Source organism: Ambystoma mexicanum, chromosome 2q (genome assembly GCF_040938575.1).
Source record: "Ambystoma mexicanum isolate Mex_15411 chromosome 2q, UKY_AmexF1_1, whole genome shotgun sequence".
Classification (NCBI taxonomy): Eukaryota; Metazoa; Chordata; class Amphibia; order Caudata; family Ambystomatidae; genus Ambystoma; species Ambystoma mexicanum.
In genome coordinates, this window is record NC_090924.1 from 1,426,407,217 (window position 1) to 1,426,427,602 (window position 20,386).

The 20,386-nt window shown below is 48.0% G+C and overlaps 1 protein-coding gene across 1 annotated transcript in view; it reads left to right on the top strand.

The window, feature by feature from the left end:
- The first annotated feature begins 271 nt into the window (after positions 1–271).
- LOC138568863 (uncharacterized) overlaps positions 272–20,386 on the top strand; it is a 111,766-nt gene continuing 91,651 nt past the window's right edge. Inside the window, exons 1-2 of the mRNA XM_069646644.1 lie at positions 272–284; positions 1,038–1,151. Of these exons, the coding sequence (XP_069502745.1) occupies positions 272–284; positions 1,038–1,151 (127 nt within the window). The remainder of the gene's footprint in view (positions 285–1,037; positions 1,152–20,386) is intronic.

A 20,386-nucleotide genomic window follows, 5' to 3' on the forward strand; every position in this document is an offset into this window, starting at 1 on the left:
TAGTGTTCTCTCCCCTTCTTCCTCTCCAGGGATGATCATCAGTGCAGTATAATCCTGACAGACTTGTGGTTGGAGCATTGGGACATGTTTACCAAACACCAAGAAAGATATGATGGGTTTTAAAAAGCTTGAAAAAAATCCTTTCACCTGAAATGTGAAAGTAGGAAAGTCCATTTGTGCCAAGACACACATGCCACAACGCCACCTAGTGGCCATCACTGGAGGGCACCGCAAGGCTGTCAGGACTATACTGCACCTACGATCCATAATAATGGGGAAACCCGGTAAGTGTTTGTCCTGACATCCTTGCAAATGTCTGTCTTAGATGGATGAAGCTATGTATAAAGTAGCAGTGCCTTCTAAGACAAAGACAATTTCCTGGAGATGGGCTAATTGCATACCCACAATGTCTTTCTGATGTGGCTTGGAACTGAAGGTGAACTTCCAGCGGTGGCTACTAGGTGGCGTTGTGGAATCTGTGATGTGGTTCAAATGGACTATCCTACTTTCCTACTTTTATCATAAACGTCAGGGACGCCCTACATTTTAGGCCTGGCAGCATTTTGGTTACTTAGCATGACTTCCACATTTCTAGGCATGCCATTTTATGATTTCCTCTTCCAAAGAAACTGACCTCTCATGATCAGAGCTGGGCTTTCCTTATGACATGACCCACTCTTGCAAGTGTAGTCAGTTTCAAAAGGAGGCTACTTAAGGTGAACCACTGCCTCGTGGTGGCTTTCAATGGGAGATAACCCAGTTATGTTCTCATGGAATGTGAGGGAGGAAGGATAGCCCCGAGGCAATGCAGCAGAACATAGGTTCGAATCCCGATCCCGCTCTTAGAAATCACAACGCTGGTATTAAGCGCGTTATAAATGACCAATTAAATTCAAATGAAGTCACTAGAGAATATGCATAGTTTGCCATGTCCCTGTGTACATGTATAAACCACATGAAGATAAGATCTGTATGTTATGTTACTTTGCACTGCCTACCCCATCTCTCTGTACATTTACCCTTTCTTATATTTCCAGGGTCTTTCCTGCTGGCCGTGTCCTCCTACAGCTCCACGAGGGTGCCAGCTCTCATCCCCAGCACAGCACTGGGAGTCCTGCTCGTCACCTTTGCAGCCCTCTTGGCCTATGCAGGTAAGAGCGCTGGCTCACCTCTTGGCACAGAAACCATTGGGAGCAAGCTGTACATGATGACTTTGCCATTAAGTGACTTCAGGTGAGGGCGAAGAGTCCTCAGTGTAACTTAACACCCCACAGGGGCAATTAAAACCACAAAAAATAAGTGTGGGGCTGGAGCCCCAACTCTTCCTGCAGACGCACTGTGGTCCAATGAGACTCCCAAAACGTTGGTTTTCTTCTGTGTGGGGCAGAGCAGGTGAGGGGCACACTCTAGTTCCCAGTTGTCTATCCCCCCCTAGATCCCAGCGATGTGCCCCTCCAAGAATGTTCATGCCTTTCAATCAGGGAGGCAGTTAAATTCATATGTGCATGGTTAAATCACACTTCATTCGTGCAAGGAATTCTGGTCACGGTAGTTTATCACAGGCAACCAGAAACCAACTCTCCCTCGTTACAAATTGTTGCAAACTCAGTGGGGGCGATGGTGTGGGTGGGTGGAGGAGAACACAAGAGTGAGGCATGAATCACCGCAGGGCAGGCCCTCCCGGGGCAGAGCTGGTGTCTGGCTGCCTGTGATTAACTACAGATACCAGCATTCCTTGCAGCAGCGAAGATGGATTTAACCAAGAACATCCTAATGAACCTCCTCCCGGGAGAGTGCAAGAGGCATGGAAGTGCTTTTAACAACTACAATGAACTGCCTCCCTGATGTGGCATGGGAGTGTGTGTAACACCAAAAAGTAACTGCCTCCTGGGTGAGTGCAAGAGGCATGGAAGGGAACCTGGACAACGGGACCTTTAAGACGAGGTAACAGTATCTGCGATGGATGGGGGTGCAGATCTTACTCAAACATCAATAATCAGACCGACCCAAGAAGTTAGCAAATGTTAAAGCTGTTTTAATAACAATTCTTTAAAACAGGGAGTACATACATCAACGGACGCTGCACAGACATATCTGGACATAATTCATAAAAAACATTGGCCCTAATAACAAGGTTGGCGGAATGGGTTTACCGGCACAGGTAAAGGTGCCGGTGCCGGTAAACCCATTCCGCCCTACCACAAGGTCTCCTCGTGGGACCCGCAATGGGTGCCTGGAAAAACCAGGCGTCCATTGCGGGTCCCGCGAGGACACCAGGGAGCTAACAACGGGCCCGTTATTAACGGACCCGTTGTTAGCTCCATCCCCATTCCCATTGAGCCCTATGGGGGCTCGAATGGGAATGGGGATGGACCGAGTCCAGGTTCCTCGGACGGGGAATTACCGGGTCCGCCAAGGTTGCGATGGCCCGGTAACTCCTCATTTGAAGAACCTGGGCCCTGAATGTGGTAAGGAGGCACCATACCGCTAAAAGTGGCATGGTTACCTGCAACCTCCTGATGAGGGCCATTGACTTTATACAAAATATTCGTCATGAGTTACATCAGGATACCGGGCAAAATGAGAAAACTTACTAGGGGTTGTGGTTGGTCATCGGGGAACATCTGCATATACTTTATATGGGCTGCAGGGAAATGATTGGATCTCTAGGGTGAGGTGGGCAACTAAGCCCATCCAAAGTGCAAGTCATCTTCTGTGTCATAAAAATGTACGACATACTATTGGCTTATCAAACTATAGGGCTCTTTGCTATGTGGCCCTCTATAATTGGTTGGCACGCTTGTACCCTTCTGGAAGATTCCACATGCTAGCAGCACGCAACTGGGCTTCCAGGTGCTGGGGGGTTTGGCCTGGTCATGCCTCCCCACCCAATTAGCCCAACATTTATCATCACTCCTGCGGTCTGCCATTCAATTAAACTCTTTGAACTCGGCCTTGCAGAGGCTCACTGTGCCTGGGAATAAAAGGGAGTGAAACATGGTTTTATCTTCTGGTCTCGGTGTAGCTCAACCCAAAGTCTATTCTCATCCGATCACATGACTGGAGACCACGTTTTCGAGCTCTTTCGTTGTATTTTAATACCATTAAATGGAGGAATCTTGGCACCCTCAATGGTTTTCATTACACCTCAAACGGAAGCTGAGCTTGCTTCTCACGTTTTTGTATCTTCTCGAGTACATGGCTTGGCTCTCGGCGGCCCCAACTCTTGACACTTGGCCAGGCAAGCCTTTCCCGAATCTCACTTTGCCATCTGCTATTATTCTGCTGTGCCACACTTCCAATTCTTTCATGCACAGGGTCCAAGTTTGCTGAAGTGTGTTGTGGAAAATCCAGATTCTATATATTCCTATGAATATACATTGGCGCATCGCCGCAATCTATTCACTACGTATCCAGCCTTATGATTACTTTGTCTACTCGCGTTACTGCGTCTGTACAATTGTAAAATGGTTTGGAATTTTCGTCAATGCCTCTCCGCACATGCAATCATCATTTCAGGGGCGAAATGTTACATACTTCTTTACTTCGCCATCAGGTTCTATTTAGTCTATATCCTTGCTTCATTAATATCTCTTCTGTTTGCGTCACCTCTACTTCATGTGACGCCGCCAGTTCTTTCTTTCATTCATTTTCACACTTATTCCGGAACTTCCTTCAGAAGATCATCATTTCTCCGCGGATACATATAGGGTTTTCTCAATGGATACCTTGTTTCAAGGACTTTTCGCGGGATTGCCATTCTCACTGGTATTGCACTTGTCGCAATCTCTGGCTGCCAACATATAGGCAAACTAGCAGCGGGACTTCCTGTAGAGGTACTTGGCTCCTCCTCTATAGAAGCGCGTGTAACACCTATAATGAACTATGTACCGGGTGAGTGCAAGAGGCATGGAAGTGCTTGTAACACCTATAATGAACTGCCTCCCGGGTGAGTCCAAGAGGCATGGAAGTGCGTTTAACACCTATAATGAACTATCTCTCGGGTGAGTGCAGGAGGCTTGGAAGCACTTGTAATACCTATAAGGAACTGCACCCCGGGTGAGTGCAAGATGCATGGAAGTGCTTGTAACACCTATAATGAACTGCCTCCCTGATGAGTGCAAGATGCATGGAAGCACTTGCAACACCTGTAATGAACTACCTCCCGGATGAGTACAAGAGGCATGTATGCGCTTATAACACCTATAATGAACTGCCTCCCGGGGGAGTGCAAGAGGCTTGGAAGCACTTGTAATACCTATAAGGAACTGCACCCCGGGTGAGTGCAAGATGCAAAGAAGTGCTTGTAACACCTATAATGAACTGCCTCCCTGCCTCCCTGATGAGTGCAAGATGCATGGAAGCGCTTGCAACACCTGTAATGAACTACCTCCCGGATGAGTACAAGAGGCATGTATGCGCTTATAACACCTATAATGAACTGCCTCCCGGGGGAGTGCAAGAGGCTTGGAAGCACTTGTAATACCTATAAGGAACTGCACCCCGGGTGAGTGCAAGATGCAAAGAAGTGCTTGTAACACCTATAATGAACTGCCTCCCTGCCTCCCTGATGAGTGCAAGATGCATGGAAGCGCTTGCAACACCTGTAATGAACTACCTCCCGGATGAGTACAAGAGGCATGTATGCGCTTATAACACCTATAATGAACTGCCTCCAAGGGGGAGTGCAAGAGGCTTGGAAGCACTTGTAATACCTATAAAGAACTGCCTCCCGGGGGAGTGCAAGAGGCATAGAAGTGCTTGTACCACCTATAATGAACTGCCTCCCGGGGGAGTGCAAGAGGCTTGGAAGCACTTGTAATACCTATAATGAACTGCCTCCCGGGGGAGTGCAAGAGGCATAGAAGTGCTTGTACCACCTATAATGAACTGCCTCCCGGGGGAGTGCAAGAGGCTTGGAAGCACTTGTAATACCCATAATGAACTGCCTCCCGGGGGAGTGCAAGAGGCTTGGAAGCACTTGTAATACCTATAATGAACTGCCTCCCGGGGGAGTGCAAGAGGCTTGGAAGCACTTGTAATACCCATAATGAACTGCCTCCCGGGGGAGTGCAAGAGGCTTGGAAGCACTTGTAATACCTATAATGAACTGCCTCCCGGGGGAGTGCAAGAGGCTTGGAAGCATTTGTAACACCTATAATGAACTGCCTCCCGGGGGAGTGCAAGAGGCTTGGAAGCACTTGTAATACCTATAATGAACTGCCTTCCAGGAGAGTGCAAGAGGCATGGAAGTGCTTGTACCACCTATAATGAACTGCCTCCTGGGTGAGTGCAAGAGGCATGGAAGCACTTGTAACACCTATAATGAACTGCCTCCCAGGAGAGTGCAAGAGGCTTGGAAGCGCTTGGCAGAGAAGACCACAGGACACTGAGGTGGAAAGAGCTGGGAACCAGAGTGCTCCAAGGGCTGGACTGGGAGCCGAAATTGTCCCTAGAAAAGGTTTCCAAAGGGGCCCCAAATTGCAGCCAACAAGCCCAATCTCTCTAAGCAAGGTTTAGAGCCCCCCAAAATAAAGATGTTGAAAAAAGTGTCCATAGCGTGCCTTCCAAAGCATATTTTTCAAAATATAGGGAGTACAAAGCCATGTCTTAAATGATCTCACAAAATGTGGCTCTTTAATGATATCAGTAATGACTGTAAATGTGAGGTTAAAATAATACACGCATGACCAAATTCTACGGGTAAAGAGCCACTCTGTGCCTATCGCTTGCAAAAGCGTCAGATCGTTCTTCAGACTTGCTTCCATTGAAGCTCTGCTAAACCCGACAGGATTGACCTTGTTTCTCTTCTGCATCTTTACTCTGCTTCCTTTCCTTTAGGCCTCCCCGGGGAGGGCAGTATTTTTGAGATTCCGTAAAGGTCCCCGTGCTAAGCACAAAAGATATCAGAGTAAAGGCAGTAGTACATGCGTTATTTGCTACTGTCTGTCCTGAATCACTAATTGAGTGTCGTAGAGGAGGACACAAAGTGGACTCACACAACACTACAGTACTCATACCGATGCGGATACGAGGTCATTAATACACGGACACTACACACAGCGATTTATCAGATTTAGGCAGTAACCCCAAAGGCAAGCAGGCAACATCACACATATGTCTTGTGTTACGTTACCATCAGCTGCGGAATAGGAGAGCCATTTGGGACAATCTATAAATAAACATTAGGACACATCTATACAGCATTTAAAGCATATGAGGGCATACATAATGGATACAATGATATGTTTGCATCTCATGTGCAAGATAGATTTGCAGAATGATATGTACTAGCTCTCATTCCCAAGTGATAGCTCCTAGTCACTGGTTAATGCCGGATACCCAGGATCTGCTTTTAGCTCCTGCTTATCCAATCTTGATTTCAATCCCTGCCAGGTACTTGTGAAGAGGTAGTCAGGATCTTGCCACCACCCCCTCCCACCAAGTTCATGACAAGACAGAAGGCCAGAAAATACTGCCACCACCCATTCTATTTTGGATGTATCCCAAATTTACCAATGATCGACAGATATATAGAGAGGTACACCCTCAGTCAGCCATACAGACCAGGTGCGGTACAAATCTATCCCTGCGTGGATGAAGAGCTGAAGACTATGGTCAGATATACCTAGATGGACAGCTGGACTAAGTGCCAAGATGTCATGTTGCTTACGTCACTAGAGACACCACGACATAGCAGCGTTAGACATGAAGCACATGTGCAATCTGCAATGAGCGGCACAAACACACACTGGAATACCTGAAGAACACAAGCGTGCAGTTCTATAGTTAGAGGACAGATGCTTATACATACTGTCACTGCTTTTATTATTTTGTCATTAGCCAAACACAGTAATGGAGAACCCACAAGGCACAAGAGATCCTGAGCAAAGCTTGCAGATGCTTAAATGCAAATAACTTTATGGAACTGCAGGAGCACCTATAGGACGTGATAGAGCCAAGTGTGACTAACCTATGGAAAATTTAGTGTAGCGTGGACCATGTAGAAACCACATTATAAGGTTTAGGAAAATTACAGCAGGCCTAAAATTGAGCAGGAGATGAGCTGTGCTGATTCAGGCTGCACAGGCAGCAAGACGTATGGGACAGAGCACACAGCCAAGGACAAGAGATATGGAGACATTCCAATCTCAAAGACGACAAAGGGAACAGCTGCCGTAAATGGGAATACATCCTCATAATTCAGAGCTGCAGAGCTCAATTTCATGGTCTCTGGACACATGATGTAGCTGAAGCAGACAACGGACAGTGATCGATGGTGAGAAAGGAGAGCCGATCCCAGGATGCGAGACGCAGGCTGCAACAAATGAGCAAAAAATGTTGTGACGAGCGGGACATGGTCTCATTGGAAAAGGCGGTACACACAAGTTGCAATTCAGACACATAGTTGTTCACATCACCTTGAAAAGGTGCACAGTGAGCGGAGAACGGCTTTGGGTCCCAGGCTTGGGGCCGTCAGCTCTAGCCAATCACAGTTTAGTACCCTAGGTGTGGGTAGCACTGGGAAAGAACCAGTGGTAAGTCTGCTACTCTGTAACAATGTAGTAAGCTGATTTTGGGGAAGGGACGGGCAGCCACCTGATATGCAAGAGCCAGTAGAATAAGATATATATGTGCCCATATCAGTTATTATGCCCCTGACGGCCAACCCCACACTGCCATAGGTTTTTGGAGAACGGCCCATGTAACGACGGAGTAGTGACGTGTTTCTTGAACAAAAGTGGCCTGCGCGCCATCTACTGTTTGACATGATGGAATGTTTCTGAGTTCTTGTATCGATCCCTGTTGGTTTTGGCTGTAATAAACCGCAGTGTATACTTGCCATCTGACCGAGTTCTCCGTTTATTCTGGGGAGGGAGTTAGGCCCTCTGAGTCCGCAGACCCCCAGCATCACTCTGGCATACCTGGGAGTCCGTCCCTAATACTTGCAATATTTTTCAACTGTTGCCAATTTATGGGCTGTACCTGGCAAATGCCTAGCCAATGCTTACACAAAAGCGCAAAACTGTTGGCTTTGCCAGTGCTGGTTTCATTTTGACCGCTAGAACGTCTCTGACAACAGCATTCCAGCAATCACAAGTGTTAAGGTGCTCCTCAAATATTTCTTCCAGTACAAAACACTAATGTTCTTCTAGATTAATTTTTCAGCCATGAGTCCTTCTTCTCTTTCTCTGACCACTGCATGTGTGTAAGAGTAAAACATGTCTTTGCTTCAGCAGTGCATTCTCTGCGCGCGTGTCTCGGGCCACCCTGCTGGCCCACATCTCTTCTCTTACTTCTCACTTTGAAACAGTTTCTCAAACCAGATGGGGGATCACGTGCTCCTCAGTCAGACCCCATTTACCCACCAGCATGTCCTTGCTGGACCCACAACGACCACACTTCATAACCCAGGCCAGTGACCCACTCGGTCTCAATAGCAAGCAGGACATAGGAACATCTGAGCGCGCGATTTCTCAGCTTTTGTTCACAAGTGGAGGGCTGAACGGTTTTTCCTCACAAACATGGCCGCACCCACAACACAAAGCAAAGCACCGGCCGTTACTTTCTTTCCAAACGAAGGTGTGCGCCCCCCCCCCCACCACCCTGACATCCCCTCACCATACCCAAACCGCACACCACAGAGGGAGAGGGCACCTGCTGGAAAAGAGCACCCTTAAAGGCAACATTGTGATAAAGACGTGGGTGAGCCCTGGCCCAGCAACTACTCTTGCCCACCGCATTGCATTGCCCACCTCCCCTTCCCCAACACCTCACCCCCGATTATTGTTCATCTTGAAAATGTACACTTTAGACTGAGGAGCAGGGGGGTGCAGGTGAATTTTCTTTTTAATTAACACATTCTTTCACCTGCAGGGGTGCAGGTCGGTGAACAGGTTGAGTTTGGTTATAACAGCAATTGTCAGAATGTTTTCTTGCTGCTCAAAAATATGTGAACATATTTCACTTTCTTGATTAATCTCAGAAGGATGAAAGGCAAAGTCGCGTAAGCATTCCACCTCTGACGATGGTGGGGGCTGCAGCAGGGGTCCTCCCAATGAGCTGTCTGTCCACCCATCCACTATTCAAACATGTGACCTGAAGGATTCACAAACATATCTGAATAAGGCATTTTCCCCCTTCAGCTACCCTCCAGGAGATTTTAACCTATGAAATGCAAGTTTCATAGATACGTGCTGCAGGCACATGAACGCACTGAGCCGTCTCAACAAAAAGTGAACCTGGGATTTGCAGGTTACTGCAAAATCTCTGCCAGAGGTTCATAAACACACTGTTGCTCTGTTATCACGCCCACTTCCATAGCACATTCAGCTTCTGTAGACAAAGCTTTAATTTATGTGATAGGTTATGGTGGCAAAGGTCCCAGGATGGCTGGACAAGGCAATGATACAACCACCCACCAATGTATGAAAGGGGAGATATGAAAAATATTAGGAATGGAAGGCGGAGTGTAGGAAAGTAGAAGGAACTGTAGGAAAGGAAAGGGCGGGGAAGGCACCCAGTAGCAAAGAGGTGGTAAATGGGAGGTTACTATGTCAAATTCACCTGGTCAAGCCTCAGCCACAGAAAAGTGTGGCACATGCTTGTCAGGGCCAAACCTACACTTAAGTCACACATTGGGGTCATTATGAGTAAGCCGGAACAGGAAATATGCTCGTTAAACGTCCAATACTACCGGCTCTGGCCTTTTTCCCTGACTGGCTTACTCAGAGTCTGCCGGTTGGGGCAGTGAACTATCGGCAGGCAGGACCTGCGGGAAGTTCAGGCCCCTACCGGCACAGACATCACTGAAGCACCGGCACCTTTAACAACAGTGACGTTGCTTCAGTAGTTCCCATCATCTGGAGTCCTGTGGGACTCCATGGAATGGGAAGTTACCCTGTTGCCGGCACCTGTAATATCCCAGTAACACCAGGCTATCGGGCGCTGGTAATGGCAAGGCGAGTAGCACCGGTGGACTGGTAATCAGGCCCATTGATTACATGTGAGCGTGGTAGGCGGTGGTATCTATCCTGCATTTCCTTTCAGCGAAGTACTCCACGAACACCGCTGGTTATTAGATTCTTAAAGTGTTCGAACATTTCAAACAGGTAATGGGACCTGATCAAATAAAAGATGGTTTCATGGTCGCAAACACATTGACGGTCATTACGAGTTGGGCGGTATCCCGGGGGTAAATCCACTGGAATACAGGCCAATGCAATTATGATTACCGTCACTTGGTCGGGCGGTATTACTGCCGGATTATAAGTGGTGGTGGCGATGTAAGTCCCCATTTCTTTGCAGCCCATTGGACTCAATGGAGTATTTTCGGCGCAATTACTGCAGCAGTAATTCAGCCATGGTAATTGCGCCGGAAATGGGCGAATAGTCAGCATATTTACCTCCAGTTTAGAGCTGGAGGTGAAACATCCAACTTTCGGTGCAGTAATGTGGCAATAACGCTATTACCGCTGCATTTTTACCGCACCGCCCAACTCATGATGAGGCCCATTGTAAGTAAGGCTGGCAACGTTTTTATCAAGTAAACTTCCTCTTGAAACACCAATGAACAAAGAAGGAGGCAAAAGGAGGGAAGGAAGAAACAAGACATAAGTCTGGAAAAAAGTCGTGTGGAGCTTTAGGACAGTCCAAAATGTTCTGTTAGAGAGGCAGTTGCCATCGGCTGTTGATACTGTCTTGAGGGCTCTGTCCTGCTGCCGCTCGTTGCCGTTCCGGACTCGGCACGGAGGCTGAAAGGGTGGGGCAGGCTGCTGCAGCTCATGAGGAGATGCACGTGCGGTCTCAATGCGCAGGTGTGGAGAGCAGGCGAGGGCCACACGCTGACCCTCACCACAAGTGCATGCTGCTAGCTGTCATCCGAATAATAAAGTCTTTCTCTGAGAACGGTCTCACGGCCACCGTGGGCCTCTAGGGTACAAAGGGGCCTATGTTTTTATAGTGCAATGCTTGCTTCCATTTCACAGCAACTATAATACATTAAACGTGTTAGTGTGCTGTGAGGATCACTCCACTCATGTCAGAGGTCCACTGGGAAAAGTCCCAATATCCTGCCAAGCCAGTACAGGCCCTTGGCTAATGAGTCATACATCTGTGTATGAAGCGATCCTGGCTGATGAGTGTTATGATAGGTTATTTATAAGGCGCTTAATACCCAGAGGTTTCTAAGCGCGGACCGGGGGATCGAACCTGTGTTGCTCTGTGTCGTCTTACTTCCAAGGCGAGCACGTTGCTGCTGCGCTATCCTCCCGAGGTAAGTGTACACGTCATCATTGTCTGGTCGGGTTATTCACGAGACTCTTGCATACAGAGGGCTGGATTCTCATTCTAATGTTCTTGTGTTCGGTGCGTTCTTTTGACGTGCAGCCCTTATAAGATATTCGCAAAATTCATATCTTTTGGTGCACAGTGTTTTTTGTGAGAAGATGCACAACGTCGAGGGCAGTCCATGTTGAGCCGGTTAGATACTTGGCAGATTGAAATCGCAGCATGCCTAAATGTGCTTATCAAACCACGCATAGCAATTACGCAAATAAAGGAGTTTACCACTGTTTTCAAATGTCTTGCCATGATAAAAACGGTTGTTTTAGTTCATTGGAAGTGCATTTTTCGGTTAAATGTGCAAGCCATGAGATGGGTTCCATTTGCCCGTTTTACCCAGAGCAGATAAACCTCATGATTGAGGGTTCTATGCTAATTCTCCTGTACTCTGTAACATCGCCTCGATGCCCACGGGCTGTTGTGCGCTTTATAAATGAAGAAAATAAAAAAATACTTTATCGATGTGTTTTTTGCCGAAATTATTTTTCTCAAAAAAACCCATTGACATTTCTATTTTCATTTTGGGAGGGAGCTCCCCTATTCATTTAACACTATTCCCAACCCCTCTACTCCTTATATACCTTCCCCCAAACCCCCCTTTTAAATGTTTTTTTTCAAGAATAAAAACATTTCGCCAAAAGAAAATACCGAAAAAATGACTGTCAATAAATGAACGTTGTACCGATTGAAGAAAACCGGATTCATTTTCGACAACGCCTGCTCCTGCTTGCACACTCGATAATTAAAAGTGGAAAACATGGCTTTGTCTGCAGGAGACGGAGGTGCTGTGAACGGGGGCGAGAAGCACTGTTGCAAAATACGGGTAATGAACCTGCGCAGACTTAGTGCAGGCTCTGTGGCTCCCAGTTAGAGCTAGTCTTCCCCTCCAGGCTGCAGATAGTCTACAGAAATATAATAACAAAATCTCCAGGAGTCCTGTCAGCCCAGGACACTTAAAATGTGCCTGCTTTTGTGCAGCACTCAACAGCCATCTTGTAGGCTTGTCTCAGAGAAAAGCATTCGTATTTTACCCCCAGATGTTTATTTGTTCAGGGCCCGATTCATGGAAATGTGTGCAGAAATCCTGCAACGGCCTGCGCGCTGAGAAGAACACTGCGCAAGCCTGTGTGCAGAAGAAAAAATGCGTTCCCTGCGTATTCATGTAATTGTTCGCGCAAAGTAACCATATTCGCAAGTCGTGGCTGGAACGCCCCCGACATGCCCACATGCAAAGCAAAAACGGGCAGGTCTGCTACCACAGTGCGCTCCCCAAGCACAAATACATGCACCCGTTAAACAGTTTGTGGGGTCCCCGAAAGCAGACCTGCATCTGCGGGACCCTGTGCATGGTCCCTCGTATCTATTCCTGGCACCCCAACAAACTGCATACTCGTTCTAAACTTGGAAAATTTGTGAGAACCCTCGAAATCCATACCTGCACCATGCTACACCTCTTATGTGCACCCCTAAGCTACATCGGAACCCCGGTTGAGTTTATGCACCTCAAAATCCAAAATGCAACTCCACCTCTGCGCTGCATATGCTACGCGCAAGTACACTTATGCCTGCCTTCAGGTGGCGGATCGTCTTGAGGACTTGCATGGCCATTTCCCGGCCGAGAGGTTGCGCAATTAAATCCATGGATACGTCTCGTGCCATGCAATAGTGGGCGTGCAACGGACTGCCTGCAGGCCATCCCTCAAAATGCCCACTTTTTTTAATGTTCTTCCTCATTTTTGGTGTTCCGTCCTCTTCCCAGCCCTCTAGGCAAGCCACGCCCATGCTCTGCATGTAGTGTCGTGCAAGGCCCGCGATGGCTCGCACAGACGTGCTGAGCCAGCGCAAGATCAATGCAAGCCCAGGAAAAGTACTGCAGATTCGATTCCATGAATCGATAATTGCGGATTTGCGCACAGTTGCGCGCGCAAGTACCCTATTTTCTGCCCAGATAACTCTATGAATCAGACCCTCAATGTGAAAAGACCATCATCTCAGAAAAAGGTGGCTGAACACACCCGAAAACATTGCCTACCTGCAATTCAGAGTGAAGCATTATCCAGTTTTTGAGCGTGCGTTCCTCTTGACGTTTAGAGCTGTTGCACCAGCTCTGCTCCGTGGGTGCTGTGAGAAACCTGAATGTGTCTCACCCGCTAGTCCCTGGAGATCTGTCATCCAGGTGGCCAGGACACGGCCATTGCTTTTGGACCCAGTTCCTGGGGGTGGACCAGGGCAGGAGGATCCCCTGGATGAGGGGCTTTCGGGGAGTGGAAAGGGGACACCGGAAAGTGAGACACTGTAACCCCTTCCCTGTAACACCCTTTCCCCATCCTGCCAGGTAGGATACCTAGGAACTCAACCCCCACCACCTTCCTGACACAAACACTTTCTCACGGACAGCTCACTGTGAGCAAAAACGGACTAACACCAGAGCCATATACCTGAAATGTCCCAATACAATGGTTAGGCAATGTCAGGCAATTACTGACCATTACACACACCTGACTTCATCACACTTACCCACACGCATAAAAGGCGGAGCACGAAAGCACACTCTGCGCGAGGCAAAGCACACAAGGAAACATTGGTTCCAAGATGGCAGTTTAATACAAGGAGAAAGACGGCAAGACCAGAGAGGGTTGCAAGGAGGGAAGTGCCCTTGACCTTTTCAGACGGTTACTTTCGCGAACCTTGGAAAGTAAGAAACTTAAGACCGGGAACTAAAGCTGAACAAACCTGCATTGTGTGTCAGAGATACCCGGGGCTCTCCCGCGTCCAGAACCACAGTGGGGAAGAGCGGCTGCAGCCATGGTAGTGTTCTTGGCTCCTAGAACAAAGCAGATCCAGGAAAGAAAGCACAGCTAGTGAGTTGGAGAGACGGACACCAAACCAGCCTGTGTTAGAACCAAGTTTGCAAGCAGCAACATTGTATGAAGAAATCTAAAGAGAATAGTGTGTTAAACGTATGTGACGAACAACGCAAATAGAATTGAAAGCCAGAGGAGTGATTGAACTTTGGGAGAAAACTAAGATACCATAGACAGAGTGGTGCGGCGCCATGTGGGTGCTCACTTTTATGTCTCTATCAGGTATCCAGCTAATTGGCAACTATTGAAAGGGGAATTTTGAAATTGAAGTGGTCCTGCAACAGGTCAGGCTAAATCCTGTACACATTCGAAAGTCTTCGATATTTGAATGCGTGCTACAATTGGTCCGAGTCCGATAGAGGGAGACTAATGGTGACAAAGAAAGGATCTGAGCCCGGCTATGGCGGATCTGGGGTGAACCATGAGTCACCCAAGAAAGAGTGTTCTCTAAACATCACAAAAGGGGAATCTGAGCCCGGAAGAGGGGGATCCATGATACTGACTGTGATATAAAAAGAGATCTGATCCCGGCTGAGGGGGATCCAGTGGGAGACACCTGAGTTGAACACTCGAAAGAGGAAATGGACTTTGTGTTTATTTTGTTCTTGTACATCAGGCCCTCTGAGTCAAGAGACATTTGGAAAGCAAAGAGACTTGCATTACAGAAGGCCCTGATGCTGGTAATGGAACTGTCTCCTCATGCCGAAGAAGCCAGAGTGTGTGCTTTGCTCGAGTGAACTGCCTTGTCCTATGCTGAAAACGTGGACAAGGGAGGCCAACGGCCTGAACATCCTAACATATAATTTTGTGAACACTTCTTTCTTTTTCATGAACACTACCCCTCACTATGTATGTTTAGCGGTAAAGATTGCCAAATGTTTTTTTTTTTAGCCCCTTTATTTTGACAAGAATCCAATAGGACTGCATTACTATTTTTTTTTAAACTTTATTTTATTATGCTTGACAATACATAGAGGGGTGCGTAGTGGGTTACATTAATTGATTCCAACGGCCAACATACTCAGACCATGCATTTGCAATGATAAATAAAGCCGGGACAAAGCCACATTAGTAATTAGTTGCTGAGGTTACATAGCATGACAAGAATGGATTACACATTTAAGGCGGATTGTTTTGTGATGGGGGCTGTGCAAGGGAAGAGGTATCCGATTCAGTGGACATAGCTGCCAGATAGGAGCGGTGTCCAGGCCACACATCCCTGGGCCTAGTTGCTTGAGACAGTTGGAATTACCAAGCCTCTTCTGTGTAGGAGGCCCAGGTGACGGCTGCTAGTCACTGAGCATGCGTGGGTGTCCGGGGTCGGAGCCAGCATAATAGAATAAATCGTGTCGCTAGTAACATACATAACCCTGCAAGTTTTCGGGAATCTCGACATAGGCCTGGGAAATCATGGAAGAGACATTTTGACGGTGAAGGGGCAAAATCATGGTCTAGAATTGATGAGGTTGTGGAGCAAACATCGGACCAAAATGGGGTAAGGGAGGGGCAGGCCCAAATCATATGAATATAGGTTGCTTCATTTGACTTACATCTGGGGCAACAGGGTGAGTGGTCTGGGAACATGCGGTAAAGTCGTAATGGGGTGTAGTGGTATCTGTGCAGAATTTTGAATTGTATCAGCTTGAAGCGGGAGTTGAAAGAGACTTCGTAGGTGCGGGAACACATCCGCTTCCAGCATTGGTCGGCCAATTCTAGTTCCAGATCTCAGGCCCAAGATTGTTTCAGCGCTTCGAATGTAGGGGAGGTTACACATTGTAATAAAGAGTATAGCCTGGAACTTTTCCCTCTAGTGTTCATGGTATTCATTATTTCAACGAAGATTGGGTCATCGGGGGGTATGACAGGGAAGCTAGGGTATCTCTACTTAAGAATTCGGCGAAGGGCTGAGTATTGAAGCCAAACGGGTGAGCCTCGCTGTATGGTTTTCGGCAGAACCTCCCACTCAATAAAGTGGTCCTGATCGAAAACATCACGAATAATTTCAAAACCGGCTTCTGCCCAGGCTCGCGCCACTGGGATGGGAACAGAAGGGATCCCGGGGAGGAAGTTCCAAAGTGGTATGCCGCTGTGAAATATGTAGGGATTATCAGATAGTGTCCATACTCTGGCTAGTGCATGAAATGTGATGTAAACTGGATCAAGAGGGTTATCATTGCGGTTGGGGGGGGAGAGCGTTAAGGGGCGGATATCACAATCTCCCACCGCACATCGTTCTAGTCGTACGTGCGATGGAGGATTAATGGTGGAAAACCAATACGAAACAAATTGTGCTTGGGCGACCATCCAATATTTCTCAAAGTTGGGAGCACCAAAGCCTCCAAGTTCTAGAGGGGTGGCCAGGGTGTTACATTTGAGGCGGACTGCTCCCGAATGCCAGAGGAATTTGTTCAGTGTGCAGTTCAATGATCTGAAAAAGTCCCTGCCTGGCCACAAGGGGAGATTGAGGAAGCGGTAGAGAAGCTGGGGGAGCACCACCATCTTCACTACACCAAGTTTACCCACAAGAGACAATGGGAGTTTAGCCCAACCCTGGCATTTTCGTGTAAGCACGGTCAAATAGTTCCTGTAGTTGGCGTTATAGACCCTGTCGCGCATACGCGCCACAACCATGCCGAGGTATGTGGTTTCTGATTGTGCCCAGGAGAAGCTACAGGGTTTAAATAAAGTAGTTTGACCCATGAAATAAACCAGGGCCCAAAGTTGCATTTTACAACTACTCTCCAGAGATAGCCCCAAGACACGGAATCGAACGCCTTCTGTATATCAAGAGCTGCCGCCAGGGCATGAGTATTTGGATTGATCCTGCTGATGATGTTAAAAAGGCGACGCAGGTTTAGAGAAGTAGAGCGGTCAGGGATAAACCCGGACTGATCAGTGTGTATAATGTGAGGCATATAGGGGGTCAGACGCATGGCCAGCACCTAGGCGTATATCTTGACGTCACATTTTATGAGTGATAGAGGCCGATATGATCCGCATTGGGTGGGAGGTTTACCGGGTTTAAGTAATATGGTTTTGATGGCCTCCCGGAGAGTGGGCGGAAGTGTACCGGATGTACAGGATTCTTCCCATAACGCTAAGGGATGGGGGACTAAACGTGATTTGTATTGTTTATAAAACTCGACAGGGAAACCGTCTGAGCCCGGGCTTTTGCCCAATGCTAATGAGTCGATGGCCTCGGATATTTCTTCAGTTGTGATAGGGGAATCTAGGGCGGTACTGGTGTAATCGGAGAGAACAGAGAGAGGGAAGGTATCTAGATATGTATTCATGTCTGACTCCGGGAGAGTGTTGGTGTTTGTGTATAAAGCAGAGTAGAATTAACGGAACTGGTCGTTGATGTCTGGTAGAAGGGTAGCCAGGGAGCCATCTGGTCTTTCAAAGGCGGGGATGTGCGGCGAGCCCACTTCCTGCCGGAGAAGTCTGGCCAGCACGCAGCCAGGACCCTCACCCTCACTGTAGCGTCTCACCAGTCCAGGAGTGTCTATGAACTTTCTCTCCATTTCGGCATGATTGCAAAAGGTGTCCAGCTCCGCACCGATGTTGGCCAGGGTAGTTGGTGAGTGATGTAGGGAATATTGGGTCTCTAGGGAGGAGAGCATAGATTTGCTTCACAAGATGTCCCTGCAGATGGTCCTGAGGATCCCAGAATCTTTGACCCAACTAATAGTGTGATAAGACATGAGTAAAACTTGGGGTCATTGATGTTGGGTCCATACACATTGAGAAGTATGATCTCTTTGCCGTTCAGGTTTCCATGAAGCAGAACATGTCACCCTAAGGGATCTATGTGAGAGGGGATGAGATGGAACTTAATACTTTTATGGAGTAGAATCAAGACACCCCTGTTCTGGGTAGAATAGTCTGTAGAAAATCTCTATGTACCCCATGACCTGGCATGTGTCTCCTGCAAAAAAAGAATGTTAGCACCATGACGTTCTACGTTCAATTGAAAAGACCTCATTTTTTTGTGATTTCCCAGTCCCCTCACATTCCAGCTTAATACGGTCAGTTCATTATCAGCCATTAGAGATATTTGAAAGTGAAAATATCATGCAGCAACAAAGCCACATATTATGTACCAAGACTGATTGGTATAAGAAGAGTCCGTCCAGTTCAAGTGTCAAAGGTGGTACCGCCCCACGCCCCTCCTCCATTTCAGAAGTCAAGCATTTACTTGTATAACACTCCAATACAACAACCCTCAACAATACCCCGTCCCAAATCAAAGGGAGAACATCCCTCTTGATACCCCCGCCCACATCCCTCCCCCAACGGAAGAATGAATCCCATCCCCTTATTGAATCAACACGTAACCTTGGCAACTTTGCCTGGGGGCCTTAGCAACAGTCGAACATGAGCACGCTCGTGCTGGGATCGTAGGCTACTATGGTACATGAGTACTGAGACAATAAACTATTTCAAAAACTAGGCAGCATTTGAAGGAGTATGGTCACTGCTCAAAAGTACCAGCGTAATAAAAGATACATGGCCAGGTCTCCACGGGGAGGGAGCCACAAGAGGAGGAGTCACTAGCATTATAGGTAGCTGGAGGATCAGTCACAGTAGCATATCCCTCCACACACGGGCTCCGAACCAAGAGGGAGTGCCCTCGAGGGGTGGAAAATAACAAACGCAGGGGAAGTGAGCAGCAGTACAGTGAGTGCAAATAGGTGTTTACACCTGGGTGACCATTGTGCCGAGATTAGCCATGTTGTTCCTCTATGAATTTGTTCGCTTCTTCAGGGATAGTGAAAAAAAGGATCCGGTTTGCGTGTTCAATCCTGAGCTTGGCGGGGTATAACATGGAGTATTTCACACCCAGGTCTCGCAGTCTCTTCTTTACTGACAGAAAGGGCTTACGCTCTTGCTGTACTGCGGTAGAGAAATCCAGGTAAAGGTGAATTCTAGAGGACCCCAGGAGCAATTCAACCTTGGCTTGCGCAGCACGCAGCAGGGCGTCCCTATAAAGGTAGTTTAGGACCCTCGCAATGATATGGCGAGGCGGGGCGCCAGTTTGGGTTTAGCAGTGAGGGGGCGGTAGGCCCTCTCAATGGCGAACTGTGGGGATAATTTGGGGGAGTCAAGCAGGGTCAGAAGAGTTTGTTCCACATACTCTTCCATGGGTCCATCGATGTTGTTTTCGGGTATGCCAATAATGCAATGTTATTGCGCCTAGAGCGCGATTCAAGGTCAGCGTTCTTCTTCTTGACCCTGCTGGTCAAGGTGTTCACCTCAGCTCAAAGGGAGGCAATGTTGTCTTCAGCAGTGCTCACCCTGTTTTCGACTTCCGTGACCCGGCCGTCCGTCTTCTCCATGTGTGCCTTAATTGAGCAGATTGTCCCGATCATGCCGTCTAGTTTAGAATGGAGAGCCGTGAACACCTCCCTCATGTACTCAAACATTTTGGTACAGTCTTGGCTGCCAGACTCCTAAGGTATGGCCGTCTCGGGTTCTGATCGTGATTCCGCCATCTTCTGCTTGGTTTTAGTAAACATATTGATTGTGCTTTGTTTCCTGTTTTTCCGTCCGGGCATACTGCCCGCAGGGTGTTTGCCAGACAGTACTCCGGTAGTAAGTCACAGTGTGCTACGAGCTGGCGAGCAGCGATTGGAGCGGAGTGCCTGATGGGGAGGGCCAAACAGAGCAAGTCAAGTAATACAAAAGTTCGGGCCTCTGATGTAGAAGATGTTAGCAGCAATAGCTGTATGTCCCTTACTCCTGCATTACGTGTGCAGTTGTGTTGAATGGGTTATGGCCTCCCACGTCGGTCCAACTGTCAAGGAGTGTTCAGGACTGTTCCATGGCCAGGGCTATCTAGGCTCCTCTGGTTGCCACCCGGATCAGATGACAGGGCTACTATTCTGTCTGTGTTGAGTGCGACGACAACCCGCAGGAGCGAGCCGCGCGCAGGAATGGTGGTTGCGCCTGGCACAGCAAAAATTCTGCGTGATCAGCAATAACTAGGGTGTTCGTGGGAGCGGGTTCTCCAGAGGTCAGCACTAGCCAGCATGCGTGGGGAGCAGTGGGCTCAGAGGGTTTAGTAGCTCCCCTTATGTCAGGCTATAGGATCCGCTGTACGCGCCTCTGGCAGGGTCCATGTGAGATGTGGATCTAGAAGGTTATGGCTCGAGACAGCAGGGGAGGTCGTAGATGCT